Source organism: Malus sylvestris, chromosome 13, assembly GCF_916048215.2.
Source record: "Malus sylvestris chromosome 13, drMalSylv7.2, whole genome shotgun sequence".
Taxonomy (NCBI): domain Eukaryota; kingdom Viridiplantae; phylum Streptophyta; class Magnoliopsida; order Rosales; family Rosaceae; genus Malus; species Malus sylvestris.
This window is the reverse complement of record NC_062272.1, coordinates 4,966,624-4,990,212: the sequence shown is the minus strand read 5'-3', so window position 1 is coordinate 4,990,212 and position 23,589 is coordinate 4,966,624. Positions and strand designations below refer to the sequence as shown.

General features: G+C 36.8%; 2 protein-coding genes and 2 long non-coding RNA genes across 7 annotated transcripts in view; 3 read left to right on the top strand and 1 right to left on the bottom strand.

Annotated features, from left to right (window-relative positions):
- Nucleotides 1–23,589, bottom strand: part of LOC126597356 (uncharacterized) — a 33,291-nt gene that overhangs the window by 6,975 nt on the left and 2,727 nt on the right. The gene's annotated exons all lie outside the window — the stretch shown is intronic.
- On the top strand, nt 9,790–13,932 carry LOC126597345 (WRKY transcription factor 72A-like). Of its 2 annotated transcripts, none has more exons than XM_050264130.1 (4): nt 9,790–10,024; nt 11,601–12,167; nt 12,512–12,625; nt 12,727–13,932. In XM_050264130.1, exons 1-4 carry the CDS (start codon nt 9,881–9,883, stop codon nt 13,645–13,647), a joined length of 1,746 nt encoding a protein of 581 aa, XP_050120087.1. In that variant the 5' UTR covers nt 9,790–9,880; the 3' UTR covers nt 13,648–13,932. The 2 variants fall into 2 exon arrangements, with proteins under 2 accessions (XP_050120087.1, XP_050120088.1); XM_050264131.1 differs by having other exon boundaries at nt 9,792–10,024; nt 11,604–12,167.
- LOC126597347 (SNF1-related protein kinase regulatory subunit gamma-1-like) lies at nt 14,063–16,710 on the top strand. 2 transcript variants are annotated; one of them, XM_050264133.1, is made up of 7 exons: nt 14,063–14,194; nt 14,542–14,731; nt 14,832–15,173; nt 15,267–15,376; nt 15,480–15,746; nt 15,841–16,013; nt 16,315–16,710. In XM_050264133.1, exons 2-7 carry the CDS (start codon nt 14,548–14,550, stop codon nt 16,583–16,585), a joined length of 1,347 nt encoding a protein of 448 aa, XP_050120090.1. In that variant the 5' UTR covers nt 14,063–14,194; nt 14,542–14,547; the 3' UTR covers nt 16,586–16,710. The 2 variants fall into 2 exon arrangements, with proteins under 2 accessions (XP_050120090.1, XP_050120091.1); XM_050264134.1 differs by lacking the exon at nt 14,063–14,194 and having other exon boundaries at nt 14,213–14,731.
- LOC126597354 (uncharacterized) lies at nt 17,145–18,659 on the top strand. The gene is made up of 2 exons (XR_007614221.1): nt 17,145–17,697; nt 18,465–18,659. It is a non-coding gene; the product is annotated as an uncharacterized LOC126597354 (long non-coding RNA).

The following is a 23,589-nucleotide window of genomic DNA, read 5'->3' as shown; positions in this document are numbered from 1 at the left end:
CAATAGGTATCGAACCAAGAGCCACAACTCAATTTCTTGTAGAATTGACAATTACTTGTTGGGTAATGCTAAGAAGACTAAATTTGAAAACTAAATAATGTGTTACCAATAAGAATGAGTACATTTATCAACGTTTAAGTAATCAATCAATCATCATCTTTCATATCCTTAAGTTTTCAAAACTTTGTCTACAAATTTAATATCTCTAGCATTACCCTTACTTGTTCTCAAACAATTTTAACAAACATTTTTGGCTTTTTCAGAGTCAAACATTTTCTGTGTGTGATTTTGCAAATTATGTAAAAATTAAACTTCTTTTAGCTATAATATTCTTAAAATTAAATTAAAATAACTCCCTAAAATTCACTTCAGAAAATTAATCCAATAAAAATTAGACCAAAATAATTGTTCGACAAATGGTTGTAAAACTAAATTAATATAACTCCCTAAAAGTCATTTCAGAAAAGTTAATAAAAGAAATTAGACTAAAACAATTGTTCGACAAAGTAATAGCTAACTAGCATATGTCCCACACTTTGTGTGAAAATAATTTTATTTTTATTCTAAAATAAAAAAAAACTACCCACTTTCACCTTCTCTATCACTCTCTTCTTCTATCCTTTTATTTTAAAAATAAAAATAAAAAATTTTCTCACACAGTTTGTGTGTGCCTATATGCAGTTTATTATTAACTGGGGGGTCCACGTTGTCAGTGGAATATTTTAGTTTGTTGACCCAAAATTTTGGCAATGGCTGGAGAGAGAGAAAGGCACTCCATTTCATTTCGATATAACGGCACACATGATTGCTATGACAGCAACTTGATTCGTGAGTCTTGACGCGCGTGTGCAAAACGGGAGATAAAAGTATAACCTATTCATGCCGCGCGTGTGCAAAACGTGTTAGCCTTTCGAGTACGAATTAGACGTGGGAGGGAAACACTACGTGAACGTAGAAAAAGGGATAATTTCCATTTCTTTTTTCTTTTTTTTTCTTTTTTTTTTTTTGTCTTTTTCGATCCAGTACAAATTGATTCCCCTCGATTACCCAAAAGTAACTGTCTGGAAAATTCACGGGTTCATTTCATTACAGCAATCCAACGGTGATCATTGCTCTCGAATACAGAACTGACTGAACTGAATAATATACCTACTCGAGTCTACGCCTGATATTACGGCCACCACCAGGATTGACAGTCGAACCGCCAGCAAAGCCACCTCTTTCATTGACACCTCCACCATCTTGATACAAAGCAGAACCGCCACCAAAGCCACCCCATTCATTGACACCTCCACCACGAGCAAAGCCACCACCTTAAGACACAGCAGAACCACCACCAAAGCTGCCACCTTCACTGACACCTCCACCACGAGCAAAGCAACCACCAGGATTGACTGTTGAACCGCCAGCAAAGCCACCTCCTTCACCCCATATGAAGATGACCTGCTAGCCGAGTACCTATGGAATAAAATAATAGGAAACCCATGTCCAGTGACAAAGGCAACTTCCGAGATATCGTTAGGAGGGCAGGCTCCGTGTCCTTTGATGATTCCTCTATGTAAACAAAAATAAACTACAACATCATACTATTTTTGTTATTATTTAATTAACTAATGAATTCCTATTTTATTAGAGTTGTTCAAGTTTGGAGTTCTGAAGAATACTGGATATTTCTATATCCTGGCCGAGATTGAAGAAGCAAGCGGTGAGGCCGTGCTATTATGAGCTCTGGAAGCTTGCAGGTGAACGGACTGTGCAGCAACAGAGTATTACAGTAGGTCATGACAAAGAATGGGATTATCATATGTTTGGGGCGCCTCCAGGCCGCATTTCGAATGACCAAATACTTCCAGAGGAACAATGGCCGGATCCAAGCGGTATTCGATCATTTGAAATGCAGGTTCCAGACCTGGAGGTGCCCCAAACATATGATAATCCCATTCTTTGGCATGACCTACTGTAATACTCGGTTGCTGCACAGTCTGTTCACCTGCAAGCTTACAGAGCCCAGAATAGCACGGCCTTACGCTTGCTTCTTCAATCTCGGCCAGGATATAGAAATATCCAGTATTCTTCTCCAAACTTGAACCACTCTAATAAAATAGGAATTCATGAGTTAATTAAATAATAACAAAAATAGTATGATGTTGTAGTTTATTTTTGTTTACCTAGAGGAATCATCAAAGGACACAGAGCCTGCCCTCCCAACGATATCTCGGAAGTTGCCTCTGTCACTGGACATGGATTTCCTATTATTTTATTCCATAGGTACTCGGCTAGCAGGTCTTCTTCATATGGTGTGAAGTTGCTCCCAACACCAGTAAACCCAGCAGAAGAAATAGTCTCTGGTACATGGCAACATACGTCAAATTAAAACCTGCCATTTTTATTCTGTAACAAGTGATTATTAATTATTTATATAGGGAAGCAGGAGGCTGGAAGGGGAAACGTCTAGACTATTTTGTTTATTGGGCTGGCCCAATAATATAATAACTAATATTGTAAGAATCTATTCTATTGTATTTGCAAAGTATTGTAATTTACTAATTTTTCTTCTCTTTGGGTCAATATTAAAACCAACTTTATATGAAACATTCATAACTGTGGCTGCACCCTGACTCTTAAAACAATAGGAATACTTTGATGCTCGCCACTTCGTTAATTGGCGTTAAATTAGTTTAATTTTTGAAATTCATGATTTAATTAGGAGTATTAATGAAAAAGACTTGAATTAATTTTATTTTAACAAAAAATCATCTTATTACTTTATTTAATAAATGACAAAAGTTTAATATAATAAAAAAAATAGATACAAAGTAATAAAAAGCTAACACGCTCCTATGTCCATCGCACACACTGTTTCTAACTGAAAAGTACTACACTATTTCTAAAATTAAACGTCACTACACTATTTTTGAAACTAAACAGTAGTACACTATTTCGGAAACTAAGCACTAATTATTTTTTAAACTAAAAACGAGTATTACACTATTTTTGAAATTAAAAACAAGTGCTACACTATTTCTAAAATTGAACACAAATACCACATTATTTATGAAACTAAACTCAAGTACTGTATGCAATTGAATCTTGAGTGGGATGAAAACATTGATGAGTTACCATTAAAGCAACCTATATATATTGATGAATTACACAAGGATAATATCTGGATTAAAGCGGTATTTTGTCCATCGCCTACGAGACTCCAATGCCATTTTTCATACATTTACGTCATGTATCTGCACGACGGACCCTAAGACTCTCTCCAACCCTAGGCTAAATGCCAATTCCCCCCCCCCCCTATTTGCTCTCAATTTCTACACTTTTTGGCTTCTACTTTCTTTTTTGCTTCTATAATATTTTAATTATTTCTTATTTTTCCAATAAGGCTGAATACAATAGATGTTTCCTCTAACCTTGTAAAGTGAGAAACCTTATTGGCTTAAGTCACCCTTAATTGTTTTATTTCATTATTTCAGTGTCAATGGCTGTACCTTTCAACTTGATAGCTGCCAGATTTAACACCCATTTCACGGAGGCTCAAGTTTACAGATCCGCTGTCTTTCGGCCAGAACTAGACATGTTGTTAATTAAATACTTGTGGAACAAAATTAGTGATAATATAATGCCCATAACAGATTTAATTTGTGAGATAATCTCACTAAAAGAACAATTGCCGCCATCCCCTGCTGGTAATTTCATAAGCTGAGTATACGTCTTTTTTTTCTTGTATATTTTTAACATTTTCCTAACTATTTCAATTTATGAATTTATTTCTCAGTTTTCTTTAAACATGGAGCTATAAGTACTGCTATCTTCTTTATTAACTCCGACAGAGAAAGGGATGACAACAAGAAGAGACCATGTTCTCCATACGCCTACTGGTGCCTCGTCGGCGACGAGCACGTGACCCTTTCCATGCGGCGAACCGACTTTATAAAATGCGAAAATCCCGTCTGAACCCAGAGGTTATCCCCGCGTATTATCGACAATATGATCCTCATGTAGAAATGTTGGTATGTAAAACATTATTTTGTACTTTCTCTTTTATTTTTAGGAAAACCGGATGAAATTGTGAATTTACAAATTTCTGAAATCGTAAATTTGCGAATTTAATTTACTGAAATCATCAATTTTTAAATATATCATTGATATGTTACCGATACTTAATTTGATTAGTTCATCAATTTAAACTTTTGTATATTCATCGTTCCATCTAGTTTTTTTTTTTTTTTTTTTTGGTAATCTTTAATCCATTTTATTTGTTTGCTCAGGTGGAGAAGTATAGAGTTATTGAGATAGTCGATAGGAGCACAAATTTACAAGCCATAAAAGGTTGGAACCCTGCCCCTGCATCAACACACTATTGTAACGTTAGTGGTCTAACCATTTTACCTCCTTGGGCTCCATTGGGGAGTATCGTTTTGAATTAGACACTATCACCGACGTTTTATTTTATTTTCAAGTTTTTTGTGAAGGTGATAATAATGAATTTCGTTATAACAACTCCTTTTTTAATTTTGAAGACAACAAAATTTACATTTGCAAGTGTTTTGAATTAACCACCAAATCGTAGTATTGAGTGACTACATTTGCACGTGTTATTTAGTCATTAACGTGTGTATTGTTTTAAGACTCATGAGGATGAGGGTGCATCCACATTTCCCTCCATATCTTTTATATTGTTATAAGCCATGCATCACCTTAACCCCAAAATTTAGGCACATCCCGTGTCAGTTTTGAATGTTCCATATGATGGTTTTTGTTAAAATTGACCTAAAAAAAACAAAAATTAAGTTCTTTGCAAATACAACGGTATTGAAGAAAGACGTTCTACTCTAAAATTAATTGGCTTAAATAAAATAGTATAACTTCTTATAAGCAAGTTCTTGCCCTTCTAATATGGATAGAGTTATATTTCAGAGCAACCCATGAGTCCTAATTCATCTATAGGACTATTTCTCTTATTGGATACAGAAACCCTAGCCTTGAGATTTTAGTACAAAAAAAATGCGATGGGTCAACATTTCATCCTATATATGGAAATAATTTAAATGTTAGAAATCATTTTGTAAACAAATGGAAGAAACAATTGGCATGCGTGTATCCATAAATTTTCGGTGCAACACTTTATTATGATTTCTTGCAGAAAACGGTTGGGACTTTGTTACTAGTTAATATTCTAATAATTTATAATTGGCTGTATTCTTTATACATGATCTAACTCGACTGATTAATATATTGTTTTAAATCGCCTACTCCACAAAACTTCATGCAATTATGTGATAATTCATTAGACAAGAAAGACAAATTTGTTGGTCCCTCTTTAGATTAATCCGATTGCTAACCTACTTTATTAAATATTTACCTTTAAAGAAAAAACTTACAAAATAAATATAATTCACGTACTACTACTACAGTGAGCTAGCCACAAATGTGTCGCAATCACTATAAAATTATTTGTGATTTGTGACCCGAACATGAATTATTCTTCAAGTAACTACAAATGTCGAAATCACTGTAAACATTATTTGTGATTTGTGATCTGAACTAGAAATATCCTCAAAGTAACTATAAATGTATCGAAATCACTATTAATATTATTTTTTATTTGTGATCCCAACTTTAAATATCCTCCAAGTAGCTACAAACAAATATCAATTTATTATACCACTATCTCAAAGACTAAGGGGGTGCATTCAATTGGGATTTTGAAGGATTTTAATTCTTTTAATGAATCTAGGGGTATTCAATGAGGATTTTAAATGATTCTCTGAAATTTAAGGTGTCTTTAATTATAATTTTAAAATAGTTTATTAAAATCCTTAGAAATCCGGGTGTATTCAATTAGGATTTTAAATAAATTTATAACATTCTAGGTGTATTCAATTAGAAATTGATTTTAAAGAATTTGAGAAAGTTGAGGAATTAGAGAAAATTAGAGAGATTTCGTAGTGTATTTTAAGCATCCACAAATCTCACATCTCCCCATGAGATTTCGAGATAATTGAATCAAAATTTTATATGAAATCTCTACAAATCAATTAAACTCCATAAAAATCCATGAATTTATAAATATATTAAAATATCTCAAATTCTCAATTGAATACATCTTCCTAATATATTGTTGTTTTAACTTTTATATATTTTGATTTTAATTTATACATGGTACGATTCAATTATATAGTTGGACGTTGACTGACATGACAATGGATGGACCAATTTCATCATAATATGAAAATTTTGTTTGTGTAAATTGTAAAATAAGGGGGTCAAAAACCCCAAACAAAACTAAGAAACACACGGACAGACAAAACGAGCCTTAGGAGATCCCTAAGCAACCATCCATCAACACCATCCCAATCCACATAGAAGGATCATGAAAGATGCAAACCCTCAGATCTATATTGGAAGGATCATGAAAAATGCAAACCCTCATATCTATATTGTAGTTCCAGTTAGCTAAATGATCATCAACATAACTTTTTTTCTCTAAAAATTTAAAATATGAATTTTGGCATAAAGTAGACTTATGGAAGTTTGCTACATTAAGATTTATCTAATTAAACAGACACAAGTGATTAAGTAGATGATTCACGTCATTAATTAAGAATATTTCCAATCCCATTGGCAATTTTCTATATCTATGATCTTATTATATTACTAGAGGTCAATGTGTTAAATTATTCAATGTGTATATAGATAAGGTTAATTTAGTTTCAAATACTTGAATGATCATCAGCATCCATTGACCTAAGTTTATACAATAACAATCACTTGATTTATTTACTAATTAAGAATCTTATATAAAAAAAAGTTTCAAAATTTTCTTATACCTAAAAATAAAAATCTGTTTCTTGAGATTCATTAGTGAGTGGCTCCTTAATCATGTGCCCTGTGAACCATCAAACCCGTTGGCTTGAGCTGTCAACATGTACAACACCCTTGACCCTATTTTTTTAGTTTTATATTTAATTACCAGTTGTTATTTTTCTTAATTAGATAGATTTGTAATCATGTTTATCAGATTTCTAAAGCCAGAATTAATAATAAAATGCTTGTACTGTGTGACAAGTTAGTTAGATTTAATCAAGTCATCGTCGATAAGCTAATGAAACAAGTTCTTAAGTTTTAAGTTGATTTTCATCTGCTGGTTGCTGATATTAAGATATAGTATATACCTCGCTGGCTGCTGTCGTTTGGTTTTTTTTTTTTTTGTTTACTTTGTCTTTTGTAATGAAAGTTGCAGTTTTGAACTATTCGTTTACTAATTAAATAACGATAATTAGTCCACTAAGTTTGGCTTATAAACTCTACACGGAATGATGTGGATAAAAAGAAAGAGCCTCAGGGTCGTGTTAACCGTACTAAACTCATCATCTTCTATTTTTTTATTGTGGCTGCCGGCCAACTTTTTTTGGTCACATACATGTATAATAAGTAGCGTTCAAACGGTAATCAATTATAAATATACATATAAAATTGTGTTCAAGCGATTAAAAGATCTGTGAGAAGTAAAAGGGCTGTATAAAAATCACCAACTTTAAATTTGTTCTTTCACTCACTCATGAACTTTGGCCAAAGATCGAAGTCTTTGTAAACGACTGATTTACAAAGGATTAATTTGATGCGTCCATCATACAGCGAGGACTTTAATATTTAAGCAAAGAAATTAATACAAAAATAAGAGGAAGCTCATCGTATTTATATGCTTTCATCATACGCCGAGGATTAATTTGTTTTCAAAGGCCAATTGATAATTATATATGTTCTATGTTGACAACTATGTCCACATTCGACAACTATATGGCTTTCGAAAGGTCGGAAAAGGTTTATTATTTTAAAAAAATTTGTTACAGAAATATGCCTTATTTTTATAAAGGAAATTAATAATTAGTTAATGCAACCCAAGTTATTGATGTTATGATGGTGGCCCGTTGCATATTTCAAATCTTACGGTTGGTATAAGTGTGAAAACGAAGAAATGTTTGGAACTCTCAATAATCCGAGTTCGAATTTTCACTTGCGGCCACCGACTTCAAATTTATCCCCAAAACTTCACCTTTCACTTAAAAAAAAACCTATAACTAAAAACTAAAACTAAAAACTAAAAAAAGAACTCAAAATTTATCAATATATCTTCAAAAATTTATCTTGTATAAAAAAAAAATATCGATCTATGCAACCCTTGTCACTAAATACTACAGGTTACTGGCTCAGCCTAAATCTTCCCACTCCATAGTGTTAATAAAAAAAAAAATTATACACTAACAAAATCATTTCGATAGATGACACCTTAATGTCATGACGAAAATCAATTATGCCCATACACTCTGGTACGGTTACCGATCCTCCTTATCTTATTTGACAACTAATAATTTAATCCACTAATGCTATCATGTGTTAAGAAAAAAAAAAAAACATTTTGCTTGGTTGACCTACAAAGGATAATAATAGGAGGTCAATTTTTTAAACTAAATTTTGTAAAATTATATGACATGAGTATTGATACTTATTACAAAAATGTTGATTAACATATTTATTTTTTATTGATGGCATATCATATGATTTACAAATTTGATCTAAAAAATGATCTACCTAGCATTACTCTAAAAGAAACCCAATAGTTCACCATAGCTAATTGGCTTATCATTTCAAATTTGACTAGCACAAGAATCTGTCACAAAAAATACTGTCCGCAACTTAATAGGTTTTTGAACATGATCACGTATTATAAGCACAATAGTCGACCACCCTTATTTTTTTTATGTTGTGAACTGTGACATATTTGTTTTAAAATAAATAAACATCCCCCCTGGTTTTGAAAAACTTTCAACTATGCACCAATAATGGCGTAAAAAAATTTAGAAACTACGTACACTGAAAATGCACCTAAAATCTGAAGGAAGTCACTGGAGTCAAATGTTTGATGACGGCGGATGAGGTTTGACTAGAATAGTATAGGTGGGTAGTCGTGTGACTTTTTTGCACACAATTGCAAGCAAATCTTTCAACATGACTGAAAGATTATGTTAAAAAAAAAAGAATTTTAACGAAAAGCACCGGTACTGTTTATTTTAACGAAAAACCACATTTTTACACTAAAAAATCAATCCTGGTACTATTCACTTTACCGTTTATTTTGTCCTTATCATTAAAACTCAAAATTTTCAAACTATTTTCATTAGTTTTCCTAAAAAAAAAAAGTAATGTTATTCACACATCATTTTTTATTTTTTTATACATTTTATGTTAGTTTCTGTGGTTTTATGTTATTCAATTTATTTAATGTGAGTCTCAAAAATTAAGAGAAATATGTAGAAAGTAAAAAAAAAAATGTGTAAATAATATATTCATACACTCTCTTTTTTGTGTGAATATATTATTCAAAGATAAAGATTACGATTCTCTACATCTTTTTAGTTTAATTTTTCGGATATTTGAAGCATGGTCTCGTAAAGTTAGTGTTTCATTAAAATCGTACTATTGAATTTAATTTTTATTAGCTTGCTAGCTAACTAGCTACGTTTCTTTATACATAGTTAATCAATTATTATAAATAAGTACAATGGTCTAAACTTAAACTGGGAAAAAAAAATGGTCTAAACTTATAATATCGACTTGCTTCCTGGGGCGTATTTGGCTAGCACCCGGCTCCTCCTTGAAAAAATGTGTTCGCGTTGTTGACATATCTCAATGAGCTAGCTTCTTTTTCTTTAGTAACTAATAACACACACATATATATTATTTGTGTGTGTATTTAAAATTATAGATAAGCACTGGCATGGTTATATATTGAAAACAGACACAGAAAGTCAAAATCTGCAGGCTTTATATATCTCTCCCTACACATACAAGAAGCCAAACTGCAGCCATAGAAATGCCAAAGAGGCCTTCAAAAGCATTAATGGAGAACGATAATACTCATGAGGAAACGTCTTCTCTTGGCAAAACAATTTTGGAAGACAAAACTGTGAAATCTGATGGTGATCATGAAGAGGGTACTCCCATGGAGATAACCAAGGTGAAAATATTTCATTTAATTATTTACTATATGAAATTCGCTTATCCTTTTCTTTTCTGGACTGTTCTTATTATCTTATATTCAAAATTCAAATTTAAGATGAATTTATGAGTTGGGATATCGCTTAAAATTGTTTTACAATAATCGACCAAATACCAAAACTTGGTATTTGATGAAATAATCATTACATATGAGTTAAGCTAGCTTAGTAAATATATTCTAACTGGATTGATGATGAAGTTTGGTAGTTAATATGAGATTAAGAATATTGCACCCTGAAGGCCGGCGGGAAATTAATTAATTAATCTTCCTTTTTTCACTGTTTATCTCCGTGTCTGTCTTCTGATGTTTGATTCTTCTTTCTCTTCTGATATGATACTACAAAATATTTCTCGTACTGTATATATTGGGTTTTATTGATCTTAGTCTTCCTCTCAATCCCCATGAATATATCATAATTCAGGGAGGACATGGGTGGCATGTTGAACCAGACTTGGAGCATCCTTCGACTGGAAAAAATAGAGCCCTTGTCAACCACAAACAGGCAAAACTAGATAAAGAATGGGAAAGAACCAAGGAAATTAAGCGGATGTGGATAATTTTAGCGTTATAGTAATTTCTTCCTTTTGAATGATAAAATAGAAAACATCAATTTACCTTAAAATATTCTCTATATTTATATATGTTAAGCTGATCTAGTTTTAATTTTTTATTTTATTATCAAATATAGTTGATCTTACTTATGGGTGTGGCTTCAATGTTATATAACACTCAGATTTTATAGTTTTTATTCATTTTTTCGTACCACTTAGTACTACTCACAGTTGAAGAAAATTATTTAGTAATATGCTATATTTATCCATATTATGATGATATCTCAATCATCAATATCATGTGATAGATCTGACTTATCATCAGAGTCTACGAATTAATTAAGATGATCAAGAATCTACCACAGCCCACCAAGTCAATTTATAGATATAGATTCCATCTGATATCGAATCATATATCTTAATACACCGAATGAATGGTGTGCTCACATATCGCTTTCATTAATTGGTTTTAGCGGGTATTAGCCTAGCCTCCCGTTCGTTTTACTTTTCATTTCATATTATTAATAAAATATAATGGAGGGAGGACGGACGGGAATTTTCTGGGTGCAACAGCCTTTTCTCCTTCGGAAGAAGGTTGGTGCCTCACACACAATTATTGACAAAAAACTAATCTAGCCTAATTCTTCTCTACAAAATTTACACAAATATACACACACACATTATATACATTATATTATTTTTAATCCACATAGATTCCATCTGATATAGGTGCACTTTTACATGTGCAATGATATTAATAAAATAAATCTCTGCATTTTGAACTCTGTCCCCACAAGAATTTAGCAAGTCCTATTTAACATAACGTTACCGCTAAATGTATATCATAACTGGTTAGTTTTCCATTTTAATATTTTTTTCATTTAAAGGTGAGATGTCTTACATTCAAATTTTGCTTAAATATATCGTTCAAATTTTGCTTAAATATATCGTTGTGTAAATATGTTCCCTTTGTGTTGCCCTAGCAGGATGAGCTGCAATCAGCAAAAGCAGAAATGGTAGAGGCTACGGAAGAAAACGAAAGGCTAAAGCTGTTATTATCCCAAATCTCTAAGGATTACCAGTCTCTGCAGATGCATTTTCATGGCCTTCTTCAAAATGGAGGAGAAACTAAGAAATGTACGGATACTAGTGGTAGTACTGCTCTTGATCTTACGCATGAGCAAAATACTGAAGAAGCTGACCTAGTGTCTCTTAGTCTTGGGAGAACCTCAAGTAGTATTGTTCAGCCCAGAAAGGATGGTCGGATAAAAAAGATTAGCCAACTAAGTACTAATGGAAAAGATGATGACGATGATAATGGAATGCTGAATGGAGCTGGACTTGCACTGGAGTTGGGCTGCAAATTTGAGCCGGCTGCTGATCAGTCAACTGATAATAGCTCTGGAGGCCCGAAGGAAGACGACCTGGCTGAGATATGGCCGCCTAGTAAGACGTTGAAGACAACGAGAAGTAGAGATGATGAGGTTTCGCAACAAACCCATTTGAAGAAAGCTAGGGTTTCTGTCAGAGTTAGATGCGATGATCACACGGTTAGTATATCAAACTTAACCTTTCAAACCAGATGTTTCATGCATTCCATAAATTAACCTCGATTATATACATTGAAAGTCACTGCCAGCAAATTGATTATTTAAATACGACGTTTGGTAAGTAGGTATTCGGTATTGTTATACATAAGGTCACGTTGCTCAACAAATACGTAGATTGCAGACTTAGGCAGCATGCATATTTAAAGAATTAACCTAACGAAGGATAGAAATTCACATCTGACAATATAAGCAGATTATGAAACAGTCATTTTATATAAATGATTCTCCTTATATTTTATTCGTGTTATTATGGATTAATATCTTATATATGTTTTATACTACAGATTTATGATGGATGTCAATGGAGAAAATATGGACAGAAAATAGCAAAAGGAAATCCATGCCCTAGAGCGTACTACCGTTGCAGTGTCTCAGCATCTTGCCCTGTGAGAAAACAGGTATGCATTTCTGCTTAATTCGTTAAATTCAGCTTGCACCACTATGTTTTACTTTCTTAGTTTCTTATGTGTAATATTAAAGCTTGTTCAATATTTTTCAGGTGCAAAGAAGTTCCGAGGACATGTCCATACTAACCACAACCTACGAAGGAAGCCACAACCACCCACTTCCCATGTCAGCCACAGCCATGGCCTCCACCACCTCCGCCGCTGCTTCCATGCTTCAGTCTCACTCATCCACCTCCCAACAAGACCTCATCAACTCCACCACCGCTCCCATCTCTGCCTCCACTAATCTCGAAGGAGTAAACTTCAGTGGTACTAGTACTCTCTCTCAAAATTCAAGGCTACCACAGAAACACTTCTACTTCCCCAACAGTTCGATCTCAACCAACAATTCCCACCCAACTATCACTCTTGATCTCACCGTCCCATCTCCTTCTCATTTCGGAATATTCCCCTCCGCGTCGGGGAGCAGCTTTTCTTCCAACCCAAGATATCCCTCAACATCTCTCAACTTTTCGTCTTCTTTAGACCACAATAACGCATTGCAATTGCAATCTCCTTGGAACAACATCAATCACACAGCTTCTGGATATTTCAACTATGGGAATAGAATTAATCAAGTTGGATCAGCCCTAAACGTTGGAAAGCAACCAATATTTCAAGAACATAACATATTGTACCAATCCTATTCCTACATACAAAATAAAAAACCCTCTCCTCCTCCTCTTCATCATCCTCAGATGTTCACCGATTCAATGGCCACCGCCACAAAGGCAATCACATCGAATCCAAATTTTCAATCGGCTTTGGCAGCTGCACTCACATCATTTGTTGGCAATGGGAGTACAAGTAGTACCACTGGGATCAGAGAAAGTCATCTAAGTACTGGGACTATTGTAGAAAGTGCTTCTGGGCTGAAATTGAAGCGGGGTGAGTCGTTGACGTCGAATTCAATATTCCCATCAGGCCAAAATGGAATAGGGTGTGCATCAAGCTACTTGAACGAATCTTTGTGATTTTTGATTCATTATCTTTGATGAGTTAGTAGCTACAAGTCTTGGCATCTAGAAAAATCCATAAACCAAGCAAGTCATGGTGTAGTGTAAATTAGATAAGGTGTTATATACACATAATGTAAGAACTAATACAGACTGTAAAACTTTTGTTGGCGCTCCAAAAATGTTATATGTACATTCCCTTATGTATATTCATAAAAAGGGTGCATGATGACATTTTTGAAGTGCCAATAACTATTCCCGAACTTTATACAATTATAATAAATTCACATCATGATTAGATAAGTTATTCATTCATGCCATTTTTCTCCTATGTATTCACGTCATGATTTCTAGGCCAGGCCCAATAAACCAGTAGACCCAAATGAAGATTAGTTACCAACTTAATTAATTGGGAATTATAAGCCCAACATGTATCCAGCGCCTACACTTGGCAAAGCTGCGACTTCATGCATGCAGAGGCATAAGCTAATTGTTTTATGGAAGGAGAACGATCTGGGAATCCAAAATCCTATTTCTGAAGCCATCGGCAGCACAGACATTTGAGGTATCAAAATATCGACAAATCCTCAGTTATATCTCTTGATCTTTTTTCTTTTTTTTTTCCTCTCTCTCTCTCCGATCTGATCCATTGATCTTCTGATGTTAAACAATTTGATAAGTTAGATAATTAAGGTCCTTTCTACAAATCAAATTGATAGTGATTACTACATTCTAGTTCGGAGTTGTTATCGGCATTTAGAAATAGTCATTATGTATTATTCCGTAAGGTAAAAATAAGATAGGAGAAATGCACGATGACGACTATTTTGAGTGTTAAGAACAATTCTGCTGTGGTATTCTGCTACATTGTTCTATGATTTAGGGATTTAATATCCCAAATTCTGCCTCTAGTGTACCATGGCAGATGCACAACCCCAAGAACAAGAGGTGAAGGGCACAAGTCTTAAAGTTTCATCCTACGATGCCTACTTCGACACGATCCAGTCCCGGAAGAAATTATCTCGTCCCCTACAAGAAAATCTAACATTTGCATTTTCAAAAGTTCCAGTCTCATCTTTCCAAGGAGTTCCTGGAGGCAAAGGTAATAACAATACCAACGATTAGCTACTTTAATCAATGATTGGCTAAAACGAAACAGTGCCCTTTAAAACTAAGATTGTGTTATAAATTATAATTTGCAGTGGTGGAGATTCAAGCGGATACATCAATTGCTGAAGCAGTAAAGACTCTGTCTAACCACCACATTTTGTCAGCTCCTGTGAGAAACCCGGAAGCAGATGCAAGTGCAGATTGGAGGGAGAGGTACCTGGGAATCGTGGATTATTCCGCCATTCTTCTCTGGGTGTTGGAGACCAGTGCATTTTCTCCTTCGGCTCACTCAACCGCGGCTGTAGTTGGCGGTGCGGGAGCCATGGGCGCTATTGGAGCAGTTGCTCTGGGCGTCACTGGTCCTGCTGCTCTTGCAGGCCTAACTGCAGCAGCAGTTTGCTCTGCCATGGCTGGCAGCGCAGTTGGAAAAATAGGTGAAATGTGACTCGAATGGTTTGTTAAATCCGCACGATTATGACTCAACGTTAGCCAAACACCTCATTGGTGAAAGCCGTATTGTTTAACAGGTGCAGCTGAAGACAAAGGAGAGGGCAGAGATTCTCCCACAGATGCTGATAAACTGAGCGAAGAACTCGACAGCGTTATACTACAAGATGAACCCTTCAAGACAACCACAGTAAGTTCATTCTTTACCAAGAAGATGACAACAACATTGCTGCATCGATCTATATCCAAGAATATTAGTTTCGAAGCCGACAATATTTACTTGACTGTTTCAGGTAAGATCAATACTGAAATCCTTTCGCTGGGAGTCATTTCTTCCGGTAGGGACAGATAGTTCAATGTTGACCGTCTTGCTACTACTCTCAAAATATAGGATGAGAAATGTGCCTGTAATAGAACTGGGCCAACCCGATATTAAGAACTTCATCACACAATCAGCAGTTGTTCAGGGTCTTGAGGGATGCAAAGGAATGGAATGGTTCGACTGCATTGCTGCAAAGTCCATCTCTGACCTGGGACTTCCTTTTATGTCCTCCATTGAGGTAATCTTGGCCGTGTTACCATAACGTTCTTCTGGTTCTGGCTGACTAGCGAATCTGGAATTTCGATATGAATGTTGCATTGTTTCTTGGGCAGGTTATTAGCATCAATGTCGACGATCTGGTACTTGAAGCGTTCAAGAAAATGAGAGAGAACCAAATTGGTGGGCTTCCAGTTGTGCAGGGGCCAAAGAAGAAGATAGTTGGTAATGTAAGCATAAGCGATATCAGATTCTCTCTTCTGAAACCAGAGCTCTTCAACAATTTCAGGTACGGAAACCAAACTCTGGACCTCATCTGCATGCACTGATTTCTGTCAAAGAAATAAAATCAATGCGTGGTTTTACTTTTACCACTCGGCAGAGTCAATCAACCACGAAAGGGAAATAATATCCGCACACCCTTTTTTCTCCTTCAGCACGTTATTATCTTGTCCCTTGATTTCCCTAGATTTACTCAATCTAAAGGCCAGAAACAAACAGGCGTGTGCCTGAGGAGAAAAGGGTTTACCGTGCGTGGAAATCACTTCCCAATGTGAAATCGAACTTAACTTGTTACCCTTTTCTTTCAGGAATCTCAGTGTTAGGGACTTCATGAACACAATCTCAGAAAGGCAGGGAAGACAAATATTACCAATTACATGCAATCTGCAGTCGACTCTCGGCGATGTGATTGAAACTCTTGCTTCCAAATCGGTTCACAGAGTGTACGTGGTGGATGATGAAGGAGAAGTTGTTGGTGTGATTACACTCAGAGATGTGATTTCTTGCTTCATATTTGAACCACCCAATCACTTTGATGTCTACCTGGGGTTTGCTAAGGAGCAGATAATGAGGCAGTGAGACATCTGTTTGTTAAACAGAACGTGTGGGAGATGCAGAGAAAGTAACAAAATCCCATCAATCTCTCTATCTTCTTTACTATTTCAAGTTGTAAAATTTTATCGAATCAGCTTAAATTCATACCATTTTCTATTCTCCTAATCAAAATCCTAATATTCCAACAATCCACTAATCACAATTCTAATATTCCAACAATCCACTAATCACAATTCTAATTTTCCAATAATCCACTAATCACAATTCTAATATTCAATAATCATGTCAAAAATTGAACACCAACTTCTACTAAACACAAAATTATTATACAAATTACATAGTTATAAGTTAAAGCTACAGAATCTCAAATCCAAATAAATGGGAAACCAAAGTTTTGGGCAAGGGCAAAAAACAGAACAAATTCAATATATACTAAAACCCAAATATAACTGATTCACTGTTCATAAGCACAGTGTGCTTCCTATTTTGTCCCAATTAATTTTGCTTTATTACGTTTCTGCCACTGTTTGAGAAAATATATATACATTTTTTTTTTTTAAATTTATTCTTCTTCCCTCTTTCCTCTCACGCTGCCGTGTTGCGACGCACCGTTCATTCTCTTCGACAGCACAGCACGAAAACTCAGTTTTCCTCCTTCCCCTCTTTGTTCCTGCTCACTTCAATTCTAACCTAAAAGCTCCCTAACGAGTCCGGAGGGCTCCTCCGTATCACTCCCTACTCTTTGCTTCCCCTAACCCTAGAATCCAAATTTCACGAGCCACTTCGCTCGAGATCGTTCCAATTTTTGAATGAAAAACCCAAAACTCACTCACTCGATAGCCTTTTCAACTCGATCTCAATCTTCAAATCCATTGGTTTTGGTTAGCATGCAACATTAGATCCAGAACCCTCGAACCCAGTTTCGGTTCGACATTCCCGACGGCTTTCATAAGTTTTCCGGTTGTGGCCGACCCTGCAACCACATCTATTCGACTCAGGAGAGTCCCACCAACAACATTAGAGAGGTGAAGGTTTGAAGAAGATTGAAGCTCAATACGGAACCCAGATTCCGGCGAATCCGCCAGCTTCCCTGTATTTTTTGAGGCCCTCACAGTCATCCAATCACCAAATCTTAGGTATATTTTGATTCTACGCCTCTTGGGTCTATAGATTGTGATTTATGTCAAAATTTCGGTTAATAGGTTCTTCAACTTTGATTTGAATCAAATTTTGGGTCTTCATGTTGTAATTGATGTTAAAATTTTAAAAATTTGACAATCTTTATTTGATTCATCAAATTTTGCACTATAAATGATGTAAGAGTTAGTCTTCAGGGGTTTAAGAGAATTGTGGTTTTACAGGAGTTTACATCTGCTTTAGTAAATATGAAATTATATTACTAATTAAATTTCATATCTAACAAAACAAGAAAAATATCATAAGATAAATCGTAATATTAGTAAATTGGTTGACTACAATTGTTAGTATTTGTAGCAATCCTACGAGATTTTTATTTTTATGCCCTCAAATTGTAATTTTGCCATGTCTACCACTTGCATTATACAGAAAAGACTTAAATTTTTCACTTTTATACCGAATTAAGTACTCCAATGTTTTCTAATGCAGACGTATGTGGCGTTTAGGAAACCAGAGCTTCTGGGGTTTGAATATTTTCCAATTTTAGCTTATCCTTGAGTAGAGAATTTTGATGAATTTTTCCCTCCGCTATTTTGTGTTTTCATGTCCAAATAATTCTTTAAATTTGGTTCCCTTATGGCTCGGATATGGATCCAATCATTGTTTGGAATTTGGTTTTTACTGCAAATTTGGAATTTGGTGTTTTTATCATTTGATTTTCTCTGATTTTTTACGTGTATTTGTGGTGACGGGGGACGAATTCTAGGATGGAAGTGGAAGGATTTGGAAGAATCAGATGTTTATGATGAGAATAGAAGAGTTGCCACAATGCTTGAGGTTGCCAACGCCAAGAGTTGTAGCTGGTTCAATCCGAAGAAGGGTTAATCTTTTTACAAAATAAGTTCCAATTCCTTAGTGGTTTGGCTTTACAGTAAATACCAAGTGAATTTTTCATTTGGTAGATTTTTTTAATGCAGTTCATAAACTTGGTAGTCGACAGCCGGCACTCCATGATCACGTCGAATCCTTATGAAAATGAATCCAGAACAAAATCGCGCTAAAGCTAGGGCGTCACCCGTAAGTGGCGCGCTGTGTGGCCTGAGCACAGTGATAAGTGAGCAAGGGTCGCTGCATCTCCATCGGCACCCGGATGCAGTGTTAAATGAGCAAGGGGGCCATAGAAACTTCTTTTCGAACGACTCCACTCAAAGTTGTTTGGGAGCATATGCTCCTATCAACTTTACCCGGGACACACAAAAGAAGTACTTTGATCCTATTAGACGGGGGAGGGTGAAGAAGCTAGGACATAAGGGTAGAGTTCAAGAGAGCAAAATGCGTTTAGGAACGTGGAATATAGGAACCTTAACGGGAAAATCTATGGAAGTAGTGGAAGTTATGGTGAGGAGAAGGATAAATATTATGTGCCTACAAGAAACTAAGTGGGTTGGTAGTAAGGCAAAGGATCTAGAAAACTCAGGGTTTAAACTTTGGTATTCGGGCACAAATAGAACGAGAAACGGTGTTGGCATCATCGTGGACAAGACCTTGGTACAAGATGTTGTAGATGTCAAGAGGGTAGGAGATAGAATCATGGCAATCAAGATTGTAATAGGACAAGAACTTATCAATGTGATTAGTGCGTACGCACCTCAAGTAGGGTTGGATACGAGTTCGAAGGAGAAATTTTGGGAAGATCTTGGAGACTTGGTGCAAGGAATTGCTCAGACGGAGAAGTTATTTATAGGAGGAGATTTAAATGGACACGTGGGCAGGGAGACAGGCAACTATGGAGGTTTTCATGGTGGCCATGGTTTTGGGGAGAGAAACGAGGATGGGGAAGCTATCTTGGATTTTGCAATGGCATATGATCTCTTCTTAGCCAACACCTTCTTTAAGAAGAGAGAAGAACATGTGATCACCTACAAGAGTGGGTCGTCAAAAACACAAATAGATTTTCTTCTAATGAGGAAAGGGGATCGTATAACTTGTAAGGATTGCAAAGTTATACCAGGAGAGAGCGTGGCTAATCAACATCGCTTGTTGGTGATGGATGTACATATCAAAAGAGTAAGACAAAAGAACAAGACTTGGAAGTGCCCAAGGACTAGATGGTGGAATCTAAAAGAAGAAAAACAAGTCATTTTCAAAGAGAAGGTAATCACCCAATGTGTGTGGGATAGAGAGGGGGAAGCTAGCCAAATGTGGGATTCCATGGCTAGTTGTATCCGAAAAGTAGCAAAAGAGGTATTAGGAGAGTCCAAGGGCTTTGCCCCACACCAAAAGGAATCTTGGTGGTGGAATGAGGAGGTACAAACAAAGGTGAAGGCTAAGAAGGAATGTTGTAAAGCCTTATACAAGGAGAGGACCGATGAAAATGGTGAAAAGTATAGAAAAGCGAAGCAAGAGACGAAAAAAGCTGTCAGAGAAGCTAAGTTAGCGGCTTACGACGATATGTATAAACGACTAGATACCAAAGAAGGAGAGTTGGATATCTATAAACTATCTAGAGCAAGGGAAAAGAAGACAAGGGACCTAAACCAAGTGAGGTGCATCAAGGATGAGGATGGAAAGGTTCTTGCTACAGAGAACGCGGTTAAAGACAGATGGAGAGGTTATTTTCATAATCTTTTCAATGAAGGACATGAAATGAGTGATTCTTTAGGGGAGTTGAGTAACTCAGAAAAGTGTAGAAACTACTCTTTTTATCGTCGAATCCGGAAGGAAGAAGTGGTTGTAGCTTTGAAGAAGATGAAGCATAAAAAAGCAATAGGCCCAGACAATATACCAATCGAAGTGTGGAAACTTTTGGGAGAGACAGGTATAACATGGCTCACTGACCTTTTCAATAGGATTTTGAAAACGAAGAAGATGCCAAATGAGTGGCGAACGAGCACTTTGGTGCCTATCTACAAGAACAAGGGCGACGTACAAAATTGCATGAACTATAGGGGTATTAAGCTAATGAGTCATACAATGAAGCTCTGGGAGAGAGTCATTGAGCATAGATTGAGGCAAGAGACACGGGTTTCGGACAACCAATTCGGGTTCATGCCAGGGCGCTCAACCATGGAGGCAATCTATCTCTTACGAAGATTGATGGAAAGATATAGAGATGGGAAAAAGGATTTACACATGGTCTTTATAGATTTGGAAAAAGCGTATGATAGGGTCCCAAGAGACATTCTTTGGAGGATTTTAGAGAAGAAAGGAGTACGAGTAGCATATATCCAAGCTATAAAGGATATGTATGAAGGAGCAAAGACTGCCGTAAGAACTCATGAAGGACAAACCGAAAGCTTCCCCATAACTGTAGGATTACATCAAGGCTCATCCTTAAGTCCTTACCTTTTTGCGTTGGTAATGGATGAGTTAACAGGACATATTCAAGATGATATTCCTTGGTGTATGCTTTTCGCAGACGATATAGTGTTGATAGATGAAACTCAGGAAGGGGTAAATGCAAAGCTTAACCTTTGGAGAGAAGTGTTGGAATCTAAAGGTCTTCGCCTAAGCCGATCAAAGACAGAATATATGGAGTGCAAGTTCAGTGCAAATGGAGGCCAAAACGAGTTAGGGGTGAGGATCGGAGATCAAGAAATACCAAAAAGCGACCGTTTTCGTTACCTAGGATCTATCTTGCAAAAGAACGGAGAATTAGATGGAGATCTCAACCATAGAATACAAGCTGGATGGATGAAGTGGAAGAGTGCATCCGGTGTGTTGTGTGACCGCCGTATGCCATTGAAGCTCAAGGGAAAATTTTATAGGACGGCAATAAGGCCGGCGATGCTGTATGGCACAGAATGTTGGGCGGTGAAACATCAACACGTACACAAAATGGGTGTAGCGGAGATGAGGATGCTTCGTTGGATGTGTGGGCACACGAGAAAGGATAAGATTAGGAATGAGGATATCCGGGGTAAAGTAGGAGTAGCCGAAATTGAAGGAAAGATGAGAGAAAATCGGTTACGGTGGTTTGGACATGTGCAAAGAAGGCCTACTGACGCTCCGATTAGAAGATGCGACTATGGGACAGAGGTTCAGGGCCGAAGGGGTAGAGGAAGACCTAGGAAAACTTTGGAAGAGACTCTAAGAAAAGACTTAGAGTACTTGGATCTAACGGAGGACATGACACAGGATCGAGCACAATGGCGTTCTAAGATTCATATAGCCGATCCCACTCAGTGACTTGGATTTTCCAAGTCTTCAATCGAGAAGTTTTCCTCACTCGGGAAATTAAGGGAACACTACCCCAACCTACATGCTCCACTCAGAAAGCTTCAACATACAAGCTTCAACAAAAGAAAATTCAAAGAACTTAGCGAAGAAGACTTTGGTGTATTTAACACAATACGTTGAAATGAAGGAAAGCTTATTTATTGATATCCCCGATCAGCTACAAATATGTACATATACATGAGTCAAAATAAACACACAAGACGGAGCCTTCACAAAGGTTGCTTAGGAGAAGTCTCAGCAGTCGGTAGAGCCCCAGAAAGAGAAGGCACCGGAGGGGGATCATTTGGAGCCTCAGTACTGGACAGAACCCTAGAAGGAGGAGGCATCAGAGGTTGATCATTCGGAGCTTCATTACGCGGTACAGCCCCAGAAGACGAAGGCAATAAATGCCTTTGGAACAAACCCACAAATCTCTGATGATCAAGTAAAACCTGACCATCAGTTTCCTTCATCTGGTCAAGCTTCCTCTTCATGTTTGTAGCATAGTCATGTGCGAGCCGGTGCAACTGTTTATTCTCATGCTTGAGCCCTCTAATCTCCTGTTTGAGACTCATCACTTCAGCCGCCAAGGATTCAACTTGGCGGGTTCGAGCAAATAGGCGTTGGGCCATATTAGACACAGAACCTGCACACTGAACACTGAGAGCCAGCGAATCCTTAACAGCTAACTCATCAGACCGTTTGGAAAGTAGTCTGTTATCTTTGGGAGTGAGAAGGTTCCTGGCCACCACCGCAGCGGTCATATCATTCTTCATCACGGAATCCCCAACGGTAAGAGGACCAGTAGGGGAGACGAAGGATGGGCGCCATATGTTGTCTGGAGAAGGCGGGGCTGCCTCTTCAACAAGGTTCAAGTCAAAACGACGGTCGGAGGGGCCAGACATTTTCAAAGGTGTTGAAGAGAGAAGAGGTCGGACAAATCAAGATCTTAGAAGTGCAAGAATGAAGCTTCTACTGGTGGAGATTCAAGTGTGCTTTGGAACTTAATGTCAGCCTCTATAAAAATCTGCACTCGACGGAGCTTCGGAAATCGAAGAGGCGCCTGCTCAGAAATCGAAGAGGCGTTTGCTTTCTCAAAAGCTGGGCTGCTTAGAGATCACGAGGGTTGATCTCAGAAATCGAAGAGGCGTTTGCTTTCTCAAAGTTGGGCTGCTCAAAGACCACGAAGGCCGATCTCAGAAATCGAAGAGGCGCTCGTTTTCTCAAAAGCTGGGCTCCCCAGAGACCACGAGGGCCGATCTCAGAAATCGAAGAGGCACCTACTTTTCCAGCCTTGTCAGCACCCGTCACACGCACACTCAGCTTTGCAGAAATTATGGGCATTCTGTCGAAGACTTCTAGGGAAGTAGAAAACACATGAATCTTACTGTTCAATCACCCACTTCTCACACGCAACAATAGCTCATGGGTACCACAGATAACTTTGCCAAAGTTCTCTGCCAAAGTTGAGCACGTGAAGCTTGCAACTCCCACTACATCGCTCTGACCAAGAAGGGTAAAAGAATAGCAAAGAAACAGCACTAACAAAGTTTAGACCCATAAATTTTGAAGGTCTAGCTACCATATTATTACCCACAAGGGTAAAGGAACAGTACCACTGCTGGATAATTGGAAAGTCCCTGTGTGTCAACCTCTGTGCTTCGTGGCAAGGT